Consider the following 13,154-nt stretch of genomic DNA (forward strand, 5'->3'; position numbering starts at 1 on the left):
GCGTCAACCCTTACCTGATGGGCGAGAAGTTACCTGTCGCCGCCAAGAAAGGTGGGATGATGTAGGAGTTACGAGGCGGCTTGTAAGAAGGTGTGGGCACGTGCCGGAGGTGTGGGGGCGCGTGCAGGTGGACACCGGAACACGTGGCGGAAGTATGGAAGCGCGTGCGTGGATATATACGTATAATTCTTAAGTTATAGGAGCACGTGCAGAATGACATAGGAACACGTGCCGGAAATATGAATGCGCGTGCGTGAGTAACACCGGAACACGTGCCGGAAGTGTGGAAGCGCGTGCGTGGATAGCTTGGTATAATTCTGAAGTTATAGAAGCACGTGCAGGGTGACATAGGAACACGTGCCGGAAGACATAGAAACACGTGCCGGAAGTATGGAAACGCGTGCGTTGATATATAGGTATCATTCTTAAGTTATAGGGGCACGTGAGAGAGAGAAAGAGAGAGAGAGAAGCACGTGTTAGAGGTATAAGAGCACGTGTAAGGTGATAATTACAACGGCACGTGCCAGAGGTATACCCACTCCGTTATAATTTTCCCGTATACTCCTTCCCAGGGTATATTTGCATCTATTTGTCTATCTATCGTCAGCAGTATTATATTATTTTCCTACATATAAAACATTAACTATATTCCTTTCACTTCAACTTGGCCTAAAATTGCCATCCATCCATCTTAAATGCAGACTAATTGACACGGGAACACAGCGCTAATCACGAAGAAGTGCAATGGAATATAAGCTGCAAAAGGAGGCCCATCTTTGCCAAGTTAAGGTGGACGGAGTGTAGCAGTTCTTCAGGGTAATTCAAGGAAGCTCCCTAACACCTCTCCCTAAGCGATTTATTATACATTAAATCATTCTAATATCTCTGTACTCTGCATAAGTAACGCACAAACTTATATCAACCAGCTCCCTAACCCCTCTTCCTAAGCGATTTATTTTGCTTATTATACGATACAAAATTATATCAACCAGCTCCCTAACACCTCTTCCTAAGCGATTTATTTTGCTATCAACCAGCTCCCTAACCTCTCTTCCTAAGCGATTTATTTTGCTTATTATACGTTATAAAATTAAATCAGCCAACTCCCTAACACCTCTTCCTAAGCGATTGATTTTGCATGTTATACGTTACAGCGTTAGAGCCAACTTTAACATATGGATGTGAGACTATGGTGTGGCATGAAAATGAAAAGTCAAGAGTGAGAGCAGTGGAGATGAGACTGCTGAGGAATGTATGTGGAGTACAGAGAGTGGATAGGATACGGAATAATGTGATTCGTGAAAGATGTGGAGTGAGGAAGTCTGTGGACACCAGAATTGAAGAGAGTGGACTGAGATGGTATGGTCATGTGGAGAGAATGGATAACAATGGAGTGGTGAAGAAGGTATATCTGAGCGAATTTGAAGGAGGGAGGAGGCGAGGTAGGCCAAGGAGAAGGTGGAGAGATATGGTGGATGAGTGTGTGAGGAAGAGAAGTTTGAAAGTCGGTGTGGCTAGGGAACTGACAAGAGATCGAGCTGGCTGGATGAATGTTGTAAGGAGAAGTGCGTGATCAGGGATTTGGCACCCCTTTTTAACGTGGCAGCGTCCGGACTGACTCAATCGGATACGTTTAAGTGAAGCTACAGAACGTGGTGAATGTTTGTGGCGTATCCGATGGAACCAGGATTCCGTGGGCTTGAATGATGAGTGAATGGAAGCGTAACTGGACAAACTTTGGCTCTCTGGACGTTGCTACTCCTCACCTTGCCCTAGGTTGGGAAAGGAGGTCCGGATGATGATGATGAAATCATATCAACCAGCTCCCTAACACCTCTTCCTATGCGATTTATTTTGCATATTATACGTTACAAAATTATATCAACCAGCTCCCTAACACCTCTCCCTAAGCGATTTATTTTGCTTATACTTGACATTCAATTAACCAACGATATTAAAAAAAAAATATAATAAATCGCTTAGGAAGAGGTGTTAGGGATCAGTTTATCATGGCAGACTCTCTCGTGTTTTGCGGGGACGGCTTTATCACTGTTTATCCTGCGTTATTTATTACGACACCACCTTGCACTTCTTCGTGACTAGCATATATCTCTTTATCTGCATAATAAGTCGCAAAGGATAAGGTGTAACGAAGCCTGAGCTGGAGGAAAGGAGGAAAAAGAATTAGGAGAGGGAGGAGAGAAGGAAAGGGAGGAAACAGAGAGAGAGAGAGAGAGAGAGAGGCGATGTTTGAAGGACTTATGTAACACAGAACAGGACATAAAGGCGTACTAAGTAAAATCAATCGCTTAGGGAAAGGTGTTAGGGCGCTTCCTTTAAGATACCTTAAGATCATTTACTCTGATAGTGAAGGTTGAGATAAGTTCGAATCATATCATAGCTACAGATCCTGATTATAATAATAATAATAATAATAATAACAATAATAATAATAATAATAATTTCATAGGGCTGTCGGAATTGGTATGTCAAAGGCTCTATCCAAAAGCACGTGTTCCATTTTATAACCACTAACTTAAATATACTAAATACAAACACATATATGCATAATATATATATACACATTATCTATATATATAAACCATAAATATCTATATCTGTATACAAATATTTATCTTCTATGACGCTGTGTAAATTGATTGGTTAATTAAATATATATTGAGACTATTGATGTGTGTCTTTCGTCCCTTGTTTGTACGGGTTGGTGTTGATGATGGTGGTGGTGGTGGTGGTGGTGGTGTTGATGATGGTGGTGGTGGTGATGGTGGTGGTGGTGGCGGTGATGATCGTGGTAGTGATGATGAATATGGCTGTAGTAATGTTGATGATGATGATGATAATTGTGGTGATAGTAATGATGATGATGATGGTGGTTATGAAGCGTAGTAACATTGATGATGATGATTGTGGTGACAGTAATGATGACGATGATGATGTGATGGTGGTGGTGGTGATGATGGTTGTGGTGGATGATGATGATGACCACAGTAATGCTGATGATGGTGATGATGATGATCCTAGTGATGTAATGTTGTTGATAGTGATGATGATGATGACAAAAGTGCCATGGAAAGACATTAAACCCACACCATTGCCCTTTTCTGCCACTGAACTTCGCAAAATAAACCACAAAAGGGCGGGTGTTGAGGCCAAGTTAAGATGAAAGTACTATAGCCTTGGAAAGCACTTAAAACCACATCATTATAAACTTAAGAGACACATCCACCGTGGCAGGGGAAGCTAAGTCAGCCGTCACCGCTAAACACTTTTTTTTTAATTAATTTTTTTTTTTTTTTTGCCTATCGACCATTGAGGCCGGAGCCCCTGGTCATTAAGGCAAAATTATATATATGTATATATATTGACACATATATACATATATATACGAACATATATATATATACATACATACATACATACACACATCCATGCATATGAACATACACACTTTCATGCACACGTACGTATATATATATATATATATATATATATATATATATATATATATATATAGATATATATATATATATATATATATATATAATTTTTGTTTTATTAATTTTTTTGTATTTTTATTTTTATTATTTTTTGGTATTTTTTTATATTTTTAACCTTTTATTACTTATAAACAAAAATGCCTGATATAAAGACCCTAAAACTAATCACCTAACAGACAAATCGCTAACCTATACTAAATCCTAAGAGACAAATAACTAGACCTACACTAATGGTATAAAAGCCTCGACCAAGAGAACACCATCGACTGCAGATATGTGATGCCTTTCTACATTACCCCTGGGGGTAGGGGGGGTTTCCAAGAATACTCCCCCAGTATCCCTGCTTGTCGTACGAGGCGACTAAAAGGGTTGGTGGTGGGTTAGTGCCCCACCCCGTAAAAAGAGCTAACTAAAAAAGCGAATAAAGCGCCTCGGACCCGGACGGACCATACGTTGACGACTAAGGAACGGACAAAGGACATTCTTAGGGTGGGAACGTGGAATGTGAGAGGAGTGAATGATGAAGTGAAAGAGAGAGAGATTGTCCAGGTGCTTGAGGATGCAAAAGTGGATATACGTGGACTAAATGAAACTTAATGGAAAGGTGAAAGGATGAGAGAATGGGAATGTGGTGTAGGTATATGTGCGGGAGTCAGTGAGAATAAGAGGGCAAGAGAGGGAGTATGTCTGATGATAAGCAAGAAGTGGAAGGAGAATATAAGAGAGTATGGAACAGTGGGTGCAAGGATTGTATGGGTGAGGATGAAAGTAGGTATACAAGCGTGGGCGATTGTATGTGTGTATGCTCCAACAGAGGATCGAGTGGCAAGAGTGAAAGATGAGTTTTGGGCGAGAGTAGAAGCATGTATGGACAAGTTTGAGAGGTGCGAGAGAGTGCTGTTGATTGGAGACATGAATGGCAAAGTTGGGAATGTACGAGTGGATGGAGTGGTTGGTCAGTGGGGTGTGCCAGCTGAAGTAGATGGGAATGGAAGTGCTTTGGTGGACATCTGTGCTGGTAAGGGGTTGGCAATAGCCAACACCTACTTTCGTCATAAGATGATCCACCGGTATACATGGAGAGTAATGAGGAGGATGGATGGTGAACTTGTTGAACGAAAGGCAATGATAGACTACGTGTGTGTGGATGAGCGAATGAGAAGACAAGTGTTGGATGCAAGAGTGTGGAGAGGATGGGGGAATGGAGTCTCGGACCATCACTTAGTGATGGCCAAGGTAGAGCTGCAAAGAAAGTGGTTGAGGAGGCGAAGGGGAAGACAGGAGGAAGCAACTCCTGTGAGAAGAGTGGAGAAATTGCAAGATAGTGAGAAAATGACAGAGTATAAGAGCATAGTGGAAGAAAGACTGGGAAGGTATGAGCTAGAGCAGATGGAAGGGGTGGAAGACGTATGTAAGATATTCACGGAAGAGATAAGCGCAGCGTGTGAGGCGGTTTGTGGAGTGAGGAGGAGATGCAAGGGTGTGCAAGGGACAGCATGGTGGAATGATGAGGTGAAACGAGCTGTGGAACAAAAGAAGAAGGCATATGGTGAATGGTTGGCGAGTAGAGGTAGGGGAGAAGATGAGAGAGAGAAGAGAGAGGTATATGTGAGCAGGAGAAGGGAGGTTAAGAGACTGGTGAAGGAGAGTAAAAAGAAAGTGGATGAAGAGTTTGGGAGGAATCTGAGTGTGAAATGGAGGGAGAGTAAAAAATTGTTTTGGAAGGAGGTAAAGAAAGTAAGGGAGTGTGAAAGGGGAAATAGTAGGGGAGTGAAAGATAGGAATAATAGATTGTTGATGGAGAAGAGAGAGAAATTGAGGAGATGGAAGGAGCACTTTGAGGATGTATTGAATGTAGAGAGTGAGAGCAGTATGAGTATAAGTGGTTGGGGAATGGCTGGGAGAAGAAGAGATGAGAGGAGGGAGGAAAAGATCAGTAGGTCGGAAGTAGTGGAAGCGATGAAGAAGATTAAGGTGGGAAAGGCCCCAGGAATTGATGGAGTGTGTGGTGAAATGCTTAGGTATGGGGGTGAGATTGTTGTGGAGTGGATATGGAAGTTGTGTAGATTGGCTTGGGAAGAGGGAAGGGTTCCAGAGGACTGGAAATCAGGTATAATTGTTCCTCTGTACAAAGGAAAAGGGGAGAGAGAAGTATGTGGTAACCATAGGGGTATTTGCCTTCTTAGTGTGACTGGTAAAATATATGGTAGAATACTCATTGATAGGGTTAGGCATATGACAGAGGAGCTAGTTGGAGAAGAACAAGGGGGATTTAGGAAGGGAAAAGGGTGTGTAGATCAGATATTTGTTCTAAGATGTTTAGTGGAGAAGTATCTAGAGAAGGGAAGGAAAGTGTACGCTGCCTTCATGGACTTGGAGAAAGCTTATGACAGAATAGATAGGCAAGGTATGTGGAAGGTATTAAGAATATATGGAGTGGAGGGGAAATTGTTGAGTGCTGTGAAGAGTATGTACGAGGGAGCTAGGGCTACGGTGCGAGTGGATGGTGAGCTGAGTGAGTTCTTTGATCTCAATGTGGGACTGAAACAGGGGTGTGTAATGTCTCCATGGCTGTTTAATATATATATGGATGGGGTTGTAAAGGAGGTGCAAGGTAGGGCAGTGGATGTGGGGGTGGCCCTAATGAATGAGGGTGAGATTTGGAAGCTTCCGGTGTTGCTGTTTGCTGATGATACAGTATTGTTGAGTGAAGATGAATGGGAGTTGCAATGTTTGGTGAATGAATTTGGGACAGTGTGTAGGAGGAGGAATCTGAAAGTTAATGTAAACAAAAGTAAAGTTATGGTGTTTGAGAGGAATGAAGTCACAGAGTGTGCAGTGAGGTTGGATGGTGAGGATATGGAGAATGTGAGTGCATTCAAGTACTTGGGTAGTGTGATGAGTAAGGATGGAACTTTGGGGGATGAAGTACGTGAAAGGGTACAGCAGAGAAGAAAGGTTGTTGGTACACTGAAAGCAATGATGAGAAATAGGGAGGTGAGTATGGAAGTTAAGAAGTCACTGCATGATGGTATTGTGATCCCTACCCTGACGTATGGAAGCGAGGCGTGGACCTTGCAAGAGGGGAACAAGTCAAGAGTGAGAGCAGTGGAAATGAGTTACTTGAGAGGAGCATGTGGAGTGACGTGGAGGGACAGGTTGACGAATGAAGAAGTGAAGGAACGTTGTGGGGTAGATGTGGATGTGGTTGAAAAGATTAGGAGAAATACACTGAGGTGATTTGGACATGTGGAGAGAATGGAGAATGAAAGACTGACTAAGAGGGTGTATGTAGGTGAGGTGGAGGGAGGGAGAGGGAGGGGTAGACCGAGGATGAGGTGGAGGGATGGAATTGAGAGGTATATGAGGGAGGGGGGGGTGAGTTGGGGGGAGGGTAGTCAAATGGTGGGTGACAGAGTGACTTGGAGGCGTTTTGTCTGCGGCCACCCTTTGCGGGATTAGGGCGTCGGGCTATAGATAGATAGATAGAGACTCATCACCTGGTGCCTGTCAGTCGAGGCACAACCTAATATAGGGGACATCAATATATGAAAGGGAACCAGACGAGCCAGGAACATTTCCATATACGTCAGCTGGCGGCCCTAATTAGAATAACTTAAGCAAGATGGTATACTGTATTTACATAATTTATACAAAAAGTGAAGAACCTCGCCCAGCAGACCACCATCGACTGCAAGTGCCCAATACCTTCCTATATTGCACACTTGCACTCATCAGCTGGTGACTGTCAGGCGAGGAACTTGGCTTAATGTAGGGGACATCTATATTAGAAATAGATCAGTGGGAGGAGGAACTATTTAAAATATATCAACTGTCAACCCTAATTAATATTACAATATATACATATTTACTGTTGATAAAAACCATAACCACGCAGTAAAAAAGTCACATCACTCTGATCAGTCCGGTCTCTCTCAAGAAAGCCATCAATTTATCAGTCATAACAATGTCCCCATCACCCAGGATGGTGGAAAGGGTGAAGGGGACGTCTGCTGCTCCGCAGTAATTTATAAGTGAAGCACGTTCACGAATAAATCGCCGACAGCGCAGGATGATATGACTGATAGATAACACCGCATCACAGATGTCACAGTGCGGTGGGAAGCGTCTTTCCATATAAGGTTTCATATGTGTTAAAATGGTGGCATTGAGCCGTAACTGTGCCAACAATTTTTCTTCCAGGCGACTGGGGCGGTTGGCGGTGTCCCAGTGGCCCAGGTACGGCTTACAGGTCGGAATATTTAGTCTGGTCCACTGACCTTGCCACAGAAGATTTATTGATTTCTTTCCGAGAGAATGACTCGATCGTAGATCACGAGGAACGTCCGAAGTCTCCTCGAGCTCTACAGCCGACTTTGCAAGTAAGTCAGCCTGCTCAATGCCGTAGATACGACAATGACCAGGCACCCAGATCAGCGTGAATGACTTGTTGCATGAATGCAACTTATTAACGATGCGGTCCTGGATCTCGTGAGAGTCCGTAGTACAAGATGCAATTGCCTGAAGGGCTGATTTTGAATCTGAAAATATGACAAATGAGTCATGCCTAGAATTGAGAGCATAGTCTATGGCTTTGTCAATAGGAAAAAGTTCGGAGGTAAACACAGATGTATGAGTCGGCAACCGATACCTAAGTGCACATTCAGTCGACCACACACTTGCACCCACACATTCACTCGACTTGGAGCCGTCGGTGTACAAGTGGTGGGACCCCAAGTGACGAATGATGATGTTACGAAACAAGTGGTGGACCTCCGCCTCCGGCGCCTTGGCCTTTGTTGCTGGGAGCCATGTAACATCAACAGTAAAGGCAGGTGGCTCCCAAGGCGCTATATTTTTTAACACCAACTTGTCACAGTCACTGGGGTCCACACCAAGCTCCTGAGTCAGTAAGTGGAGGTGAAGGGCAAGTGGCCGACGCACCCCCCGCAGAAGGTGGTGGTATTGATGCAAGGGGGTACAGGCCACATTGCCGATATTACTTTTCCTTAATGTCCTTACGCCGTAGGACAGGGCCAGGTGGTCACGGCGAATACAGAGGGGAGGCACATTCGCCTCCACTTCCATGCGAGTCACACGGGTACACCGGACGGCTCCAAGACACATTTGCAAACATTTATTCTGTAACACATCCAATCCTTTCAGTGTGGCATCGGATGCCGAGCCATACACCTGTGCGCCATAGTCTAGCTTCGATCGAATAAGGGACTTATACATCATTAATAAAGATTTTCTGTCGGCACCCCGGGTAGTACCCGCTAGGTACTTGAGGACATTTAACGGTTTATCACAACGAGCAAGCAAAGTATTAACGTGAAGTTTAAAATTCATTCTACGATCAAAATGTATTCCTAAAAATTTTACAGAATTCTGAAAAGGTACCGCCTGATTATCCAAAGTTAAGCACAAATTAGGTACGTTACGATTAGTGAAGACTATAGCGGCACACTTACGTACGGAAAACTTAAATCCCCACTGCAAGGCCCATTGGTGGACGGAGTCAAGGGCTGTTTGAATCCGCCCAGCCGAAAATTGTGCATTATGGGAAGAGTGCCATATTGCACAATCGTCAGCATAGAGCGAGTATTTAAGATTCCTCGGGATGGGAGCTGATGACAGAATATCATTGATCATAATACTAAATAAAGTAGGACTAAGCATACTTCCCTGTGGCACCCCGTTTTCCTGGATAAATATATCCGATGTTACGTTACGGGGCAATTTGACAGAGAAAGTTCTGTCCCTTAAGAAATTCGAAATAAAAACAGGCAAATTTCCTCTTAAACCATAAGCATAGAGCTTCATTAGTATACCGTGTCGCCAGGTCATGTCATAGGCTTTATGGATGTCCAAGAACACCCCTATCATGAATTCTTTATTGGCAAATGCCTCTGCAATACAATGCTCCAAATTCATTAAATGATCTAGTGAACTTCTGTATTTACGGAAGCCACATTGTTGATCATTTAACAAATTCTTCGACTCTAAAACAAAAAGAAGCCTATTGTTAACCATACGTTCCATGACCTTACATAGACAAGAAGTCAACACAATAGGACGAAATGAAGTGGGATTCATAAGACGACCAGCCTCTTTGGGTATCGGTATGACGTGCGCAAAGTGTCATGAGTTTGGGAACGTTCGAGACACCCAAATCTCCTTGTACAATGCTAACATCTTAATCAGGTTGTCCTGATTAAGATGCTGGATCATACCGTACGTGATGGTGTCTGGTCCAGGGCTGGTGTCTTTACAGGATTTAAGGGCAAGGAGCAGTTCATCTAGCGTAAACTCTTGGTTGTACGGGGAGTCTACGTCTTCTGTGGCAAAGTCTAATATCTGTAGCTCAGCCGTGCGTTTATGATGTTGGAAACGCGGATCATAATAGGCTGAGCTACTTACATGAGAAAAACTCCTGGCGAGGATGTTAGCAACGTCCACGGGCTCGTCATAGATGTTATTATTTACTTGCAAGGTGGTGACTGGGAAATATGGGCCTTTATTACTTAATATTCTTATTAAATTACGTAATGGTGTTGTACGAGTCACCGTGGACACAAAGGACCGCCAGGAGTCACGTTTGGCCCTTCTTATTATTCTCCTTGCCTCACCCCGTGACTGTTTGTATGCAATAAAATTTTTCTCAGTGGGCTGACTATCAAAAATCCTGTATCTCCTATTGCGTTTTCTTAATGCTTGTCGGCAATCCGGCGTCCACCAATGTGCTCTATGCTTCGCATGAACTGTAGAAGTCTTGGGAATAGCAGCCTCAGCTGCGTGTAATATGGAAGTAGTTATATTTTCGACCTTAACATCTATGGTCTCCCCAGATATATCTAAATTGGCGATCCTTGAGAAGGATCCCCAATCCCAATCTGCTTTCTTATAGTTAAATTTTGGAGGTGGAGGGTCCGAAATGATATCGTGTGTATCAGAAAGACAGATGGGTAAATGATCACTTCCCAAGGAGTCGTCATAAGGATTCCATAAAAAATCTTGATGTATACCAGGGGAGGCCAAAGATAAGTCAATGGCCGAAAAGTTACCAGTACGATCATCTACACGAGTCGCTCTACCATCGTTCAGAAGACAGAGGTTGGACTGTAGTATTAGGTCGGCTACTTGCTCCCCACGACCATCGATCCTCAAGCTACCCCATTGATAGTGATGGGCGTTAAAATCGCCCAACACTAACTTATTGCCAGGAAGATGTTCAACTAGTGAATTTAAAGCATCACTATCAATGGGGCCATGTGGAGGACAGTACAGAGAGCAAATAGACAGATACGTGTTATTAAATTTTACTCCGCACGCGACAGCTTCCAGAGTAGAATTTAGAATCACTTCTGTTTGTGGGTGTGATTTGTGTGTGTAAATGGCAACTCCGTGACCTTCATATCTTCTATACGAGTGGTAGTGTTTGAACTGTGGAGGATCAGGATGATCCTCCAGGCGCGTCTCCTGTAAACAAACAACGTCTGGCCTGTGTAGTGAAAGCAAGATAGCTATATTATGTAAGTTATTCCCAATACCTCTACAATTCCACTGCAGTATAGTGAATGCGATGGTTTAAGATTTTCGAGGGTGGCCAGTGTGCTTAGTCTTTTTGTGCCTCCCACGACCAGGCGAGTGGCTACCGGGGGACCTATCCCGGTGCTTGTTTGTGGAGATCTCCATAGTCTCATCAATAACGAGGCTCCCAGATTCCACCGAGGAAGAGCTATTCTTTCTCTCCCTCGCTGGACCAGGAGCAGGAAGGACATGAGGACGTGACTGTTTAGTGAGGGTGGTTAAATTAATCTTGTCAGACTTGTCTGGCTTCGATTTTGGCCGCACTGACTGCGAAGGAGCAGCGGCAGCCTGGGAGTAGGAAGTCGCAACAGGGATGTCCGTCAGAGAGTTAGAGCGTACAGGAGGCTTAGACTGAGAGGTAGGGCGTGGGGCATGAGGAGCGAATGTTAGGTCAGTCTGTGTTTCAACGGTGCACAAGTGGACAACGGGACGGGACACAACCGCCGATGCATAGGAGATAATAGGCTTGGGAGTTGCATGCAACTCCTTCACCTTCTTCCTTGCATCGTAAAAGGGAATGCCCTCGGTTGCCTTCACTGTGCAGACCTCTTTCTCCTCCTTCCACTTGGGACAAGCCCTCGAGGAAGTGGAGTGAGCATCCTTGCAGTGAAAGCAGCACTCCGTCTCAGATGTAGTGTTCAGCAGAATGTCCAACAGTCGCGTACCTGCCACACACTGGCTGGGAAGCCCTACAAGCCTTTTCATGATGCCCATAAATCTGGCATTTTAAGCAACGCAGGAGGTTCGGGATGTATGGTCTTAGGTTAAGAATTTCATATCCAATTCTAATGTTGGAAGGTAAAGCAACTTTGCCGAACGTTAGGACAACTGTGGCGGTCTTCGTCTTCCTGCCTTCCGAGAATCTAGTTATGAAACGTGCCTCTATAACATGCTGCTGAGCAAGTTCCTGTACGATCTCTTCCTCCTCCATGACCACAAGATCTCTGCAGGTGATCACACCTTTGCAGGAATTCATGGAGTGAGGGATCGTGGTCTGAACATCATAACAGTGGAACTTGCTCAGTTTTAGCAAATCCTTTACCTGACTTGAGTTCCTAGTTTTTACGAGATCTCCACTCTCAAGTTTTTTCATTTGTTCCACCTCACCTGCACACCCATCAATCACCTTCTTGATGATAAAGGGATTGAGGCTGGACAGGGGAGTGGAACCAACCGCATGAATCTGTACAAACTCGGCGTTTTTTACAGCAATGTCAAGACGGGTACGTGTCTGGGGCAGTTCAGTCTGGGGGTAGTCAGTCCGTGAGACAGTCGGGGGTCGGTCAGGACTACCTTCCCCCCAGAAGGGGGGAGAGGCAGCAGTGGCGTCCGCCATAATTACCACTTCCTCCGTGAGGGGGAAGTGGGAAGAAAGAGAAAAACGACCAAGGGAGAAATTGCCCGGGGAACACACACCTAATCTGAGATTACCCTCTCAAACCACTCTCGGGAGGACGCGCCTGTGTGTGACTCACACCCCAGAGTGATCAGTGGGGGGTACACTCCAGAGGTGAGTAAGCAAAGGCAATCTCAGTAATTAGATATAGACACCTACTATGTCTACTAAGGCCAGGGAGGAAAATGAGGTCTAGCTAACCTAACCTTATTCGGCTATGTACAAAGCTATTGCCGGTGAGGCAGCCCTAGAGCGCTAGAGGAGAGAACAACGAATACACGACTGCACTCTGCTAAACACAAGGCTGGAGAGCGCTATATAAGGGCTGCTCTATTTAGCGGGTTAGATATAGCGGCATCTTCTACTCTAGCGATGAATATAATCGCTGAATAAAATCGTCTGGATCAGCAAGAATGACACAAAAAAGTCCCCTTCAATGTATTCTTTTCTATTAGACGATTTTATTAAGTTTTGCAAAGATCCCTGGTACTGAAGCGGTTAATGAAAGCAATCTCTTATACCTCGAAAAACCCGTGAGAAATATTTATCCCACAGCAACAGTCCCCCCTAAAAGATATAAAGAAAACGGGCATAGAATATTCGCAAAGTCGACAAACCACTGAATCATTTTGAACCACTAGTCGCTA

At 44.2% G+C, this 13,154-nt stretch overlaps 1 protein-coding gene across 1 annotated transcript in view; it reads left to right on the forward strand.

The window, feature by feature from the left end:
• The window catches only part of 7B2 (Secretogranin_V domain-containing protein 7B2), an 11,077-nt gene extending 10,892 nt beyond the window's left edge, over positions 1–185 (forward strand). The window contains exon 8 of the mRNA XM_080268873.1: positions 1–185. This exon is cut by the window's left edge and continues 1 nt beyond it. Within this exon, the coding sequence (XP_080124999.1) occupies positions 1–65 (65 nt within the window). The 3' untranslated portion in view covers positions 66–185.
• Positions 186–13,154: the final 12,969 nt, after the last annotated feature.

Source organism: Coenobita brevimanus, chromosome 30 (assembly GCF_032717465.1).
Source record: "Coenobita brevimanus isolate Jiangsu-jjx chromosome 30, ASM3271746v2, whole genome shotgun sequence".
NCBI lineage: Eukaryota > Metazoa > Arthropoda > Malacostraca > Decapoda > Coenobitidae > Coenobita > Coenobita brevimanus.